Here is a 1,111-nt window from a genome sequence, read left to right on the forward strand (position 1 = left end):
CCCTACAATACTGTAAACGAATAATGAGAGAAAAGACCTTTAAGGTTTTAAGGAAAAACTGATATGTATTATATATTTAATAAGGCGATCTATTGTTTGCAACAAAACCGGTTTTCAATGCCGCCTTCGGCTACCGGTTATCGAAAGCCGATTTTGATAATGCACTGGCCACTATTATTGGTAAAATTCAATAATTTCGTAGAAACGTTCAACGATTCCAGCACAGAAACACGTGTTACAATTTATCTATAACGCAGGAATATTATTATCATTATTGGAATCGCTGAAGCGGTTTCTATCCATTCACGTCTAAACGCTCAATCGCTGCTCAGTTAATTCAAATGAAATCAATTCCTCGCGATCTTCGTCGATTCTTTGTTTCCCGTCACGTGCTCCAAGTCGAGACTGTCGTACTCTAGACCAGCTATGTTATCGTAATACGCGTAGTCGTAGTCGTTCTTCTTCCCGGATTTCGGTTTCGGTGAGGTCGTGGTTGGAAGCCTCGTCGTCGACGAAAATGGTCTGGCCGAGCCGCTCACGTAGGTGCTTGCTTTAGGGGTCGTTGGAGACTGCTGTCTCTGGCTGTTCGAGTAGAAAGTGTTCGGATTGTACGTAGTGGCTGTAGAGATTTTCCTGTGTAATAGAAAACATGTTTGAAAAACGAGACAATTTATTCCAAGTCAATTTTATACATGAAAAGTATTTTTTTTAGATAAAACCATGTCCATACCTTGGCACTGGAGTGGTAGATCTCGGAGATTCCGCTAGATGATTGATGCTGGCAGGACTGAATCCAATCCCAACGGAGGACCTGGCCAGATCATAATTTCCCGTGCTGCTCTCCGTATAGTACTTCGAATCGTAATTGTTAAACTGCGTCGCTTTCTTCGGCGCTTTGGTGCTGTCGTAATATTGTGAAGAGCTCTTCACAGGCTGGCTCGATTTCTCGTAATACTGTCCAGTTTGCGCCTGAGTATTATCGTTGCCGACGTACTTTTTCGTCGGCGGGCTGTAAGTAGTAGGCGCGTAACTGCTGCTCGCAAAGCTTGGGTAGTATTTGGTAGTGGCTTGAGAAATATCTTGCCTAGTAGTGCCGCCAGTGGTCCTGTAT

At 43.6% G+C, this 1,111-nt stretch overlaps 1 protein-coding gene across 1 annotated transcript in view; it reads right to left on the reverse strand.

Annotated features, from left to right (window-relative positions):
* Positions 1-6: 6 nt before the first annotated feature.
* LOC108632796 (GATA zinc finger domain-containing protein 14) overlaps positions 7-1,111 on the reverse strand; it is a 4,714-nt gene continuing 3,609 nt past the window's right edge. The window contains exons 4-5 of the mRNA XM_018037591.2: positions 731-1,111; positions 7-633 (exon numbers count right to left, since the gene is read on the reverse strand). Of these exons, the coding sequence (XP_017893080.1) occupies positions 348-633; positions 731-1,111 (667 nt within the window). The 3' untranslated portion in view covers positions 7-347. The remainder of the gene's footprint in view (positions 634-730) is intronic.

This window comes from Ceratina calcarata, unplaced genomic scaffold (genome assembly GCF_001652005.2).
Source record: "Ceratina calcarata isolate Rehan_Ccalc_2016 unplaced genomic scaffold, ASM165200v1 scaffold175.2, whole genome shotgun sequence".
Lineage (NCBI taxonomy): Eukaryota > Metazoa > Arthropoda > Insecta > Hymenoptera > Apidae > Ceratina > Ceratina calcarata.